The sequence below is a fragment of the Penaeus vannamei genome, chromosome 26 (assembly GCF_042767895.1).
Source record: "Penaeus vannamei isolate JL-2024 chromosome 26, ASM4276789v1, whole genome shotgun sequence".
NCBI lineage: Eukaryota > Metazoa > Arthropoda > Malacostraca > Decapoda > Penaeidae > Penaeus > Penaeus vannamei.
In genome coordinates, this window is record NC_091574.1 from 31653298 (window position 1) to 31654631 (window position 1334).

At 60.5% G+C, this 1334-nt stretch overlaps 1 protein-coding gene across 1 annotated transcript; it reads right to left on the reverse strand.

Annotated features, from left to right (window-relative positions):
* Positions 1-475: 475 nt before the first annotated feature.
* LOC138866666 (PPE family protein PPE10-like) lies at positions 476-1015 on the reverse strand. The gene has a single exon (XM_070139844.1). The coding sequence runs from the start codon at positions 1013-1015 to the stop codon at positions 476-478; it is 540 nt and encodes a 179-aa protein (XP_069995945.1).
* Positions 1016-1334: the final 319 nt, after the last annotated feature.

Below are 1334 nucleotides of genomic sequence, written 5' to 3' on the forward strand. Positions count from 1 at the left end.
ACACGCATAGACAAAAGACGTATGAGCTAATGTGCCCCAACATACAAAAAAGCGCTACACATTTACGGACAAATACCCCCCGCCCCCCTCCCGCCCTCGCGCATCCTCAGCCGACCCCGAACCACCTGCCTCGGGCCCCCAGCAGCACCAGCACCAGCAGCACCAAGGACCTTTTAGCCCTCCACCGGAATGCAGAGTTCATGTCCCCGAAAATACCTGACGGCGGAATGCACGTGGGACTGCTTGGGAACCCCGATCGGGAGATAAGGACCGATGTGCGGAATGCCGGGGGGAGGGGGTGGGGGAGTCGCGTCGTGGCATGCGGGGGGGCGACGGGACACCCAGACCCTCCACAGGCGCTCCGCAGACACTCCCCAGACCTCCTCCTCGGCCATTCCGCGCCCCTCCGCCGCTTCTCCCCCTCGACGGCCCCGCCACGACCCTCAGCGAAGTCTCCGTGGCCTCCCGGTGACCTCTACTGTCCCTCCTTGACCCTCTCCGTCCCTCCAGAACCCTCCTTGACCCTCTCCGTCCCTCCAGAACCCTCCTTGACCCTCTCCGTCCCTCCAGAACCCTCCTTGACCCTCTCCGTCCCTCCAGAACCCTCCTTGACCCTCTCCGTCCCTCCAGAACCCTCCTTGACCCTCTCCGTCCCTCCAGAACCCTCCTTGACCCTCTCCGTCCCTCCAGAACCCTCCTTGACCCTCTCCGTCCCTCCAGAGCCCTCTGTGAAGTCTCCTTGACCCTCTCCGTCCCTCCAGAACCCTCCTTGACCCTCTCCGTCCCTCCAGAACCCTCCTTGACCCTCTCCGTCCCTCCAGAACCCTCCTTGACCCTCTCCGTCCCTCCAGAGCCCTCCGCGAAGTCTCCTTGACCCTCTCCGTCCCTCCAGAGCCCTCCGCGAAGCCTCCACGTTCCTCTCCGTCCCTCCAGAGCCCTCCGCGAAGCCTCCACGTTCCTCTCCATCCTCCGTGGGTCTTACGAACCCCCCAATATCCCATTCGCCGTGTTCCATTACCCGAGAATTCTCGCAAGGCCTAACCGGGTCAGAAATAGTTATCAAAATCAAATCTATTGTCTTGTAATTATTTTATCTATTTATTGTAATTGTCACCTTGTAATTATTAAACCAAAGCAATCCACGTCAAGGAAGAGCGAAGGCACGCACACGTAACCATGCTTTGACAGCCTGTCTACCCATCTGCCTGACACCATACGTCACCACACCCATATTCACGCCCCCCTCCCCCCATCCCGTCCCCCCCCTAACACAGCCTCTTCCTCCTTCTCCCTCTCTCCCTCCCTCCATCTCCCTCCCTCCCTTCCTCCCTCTC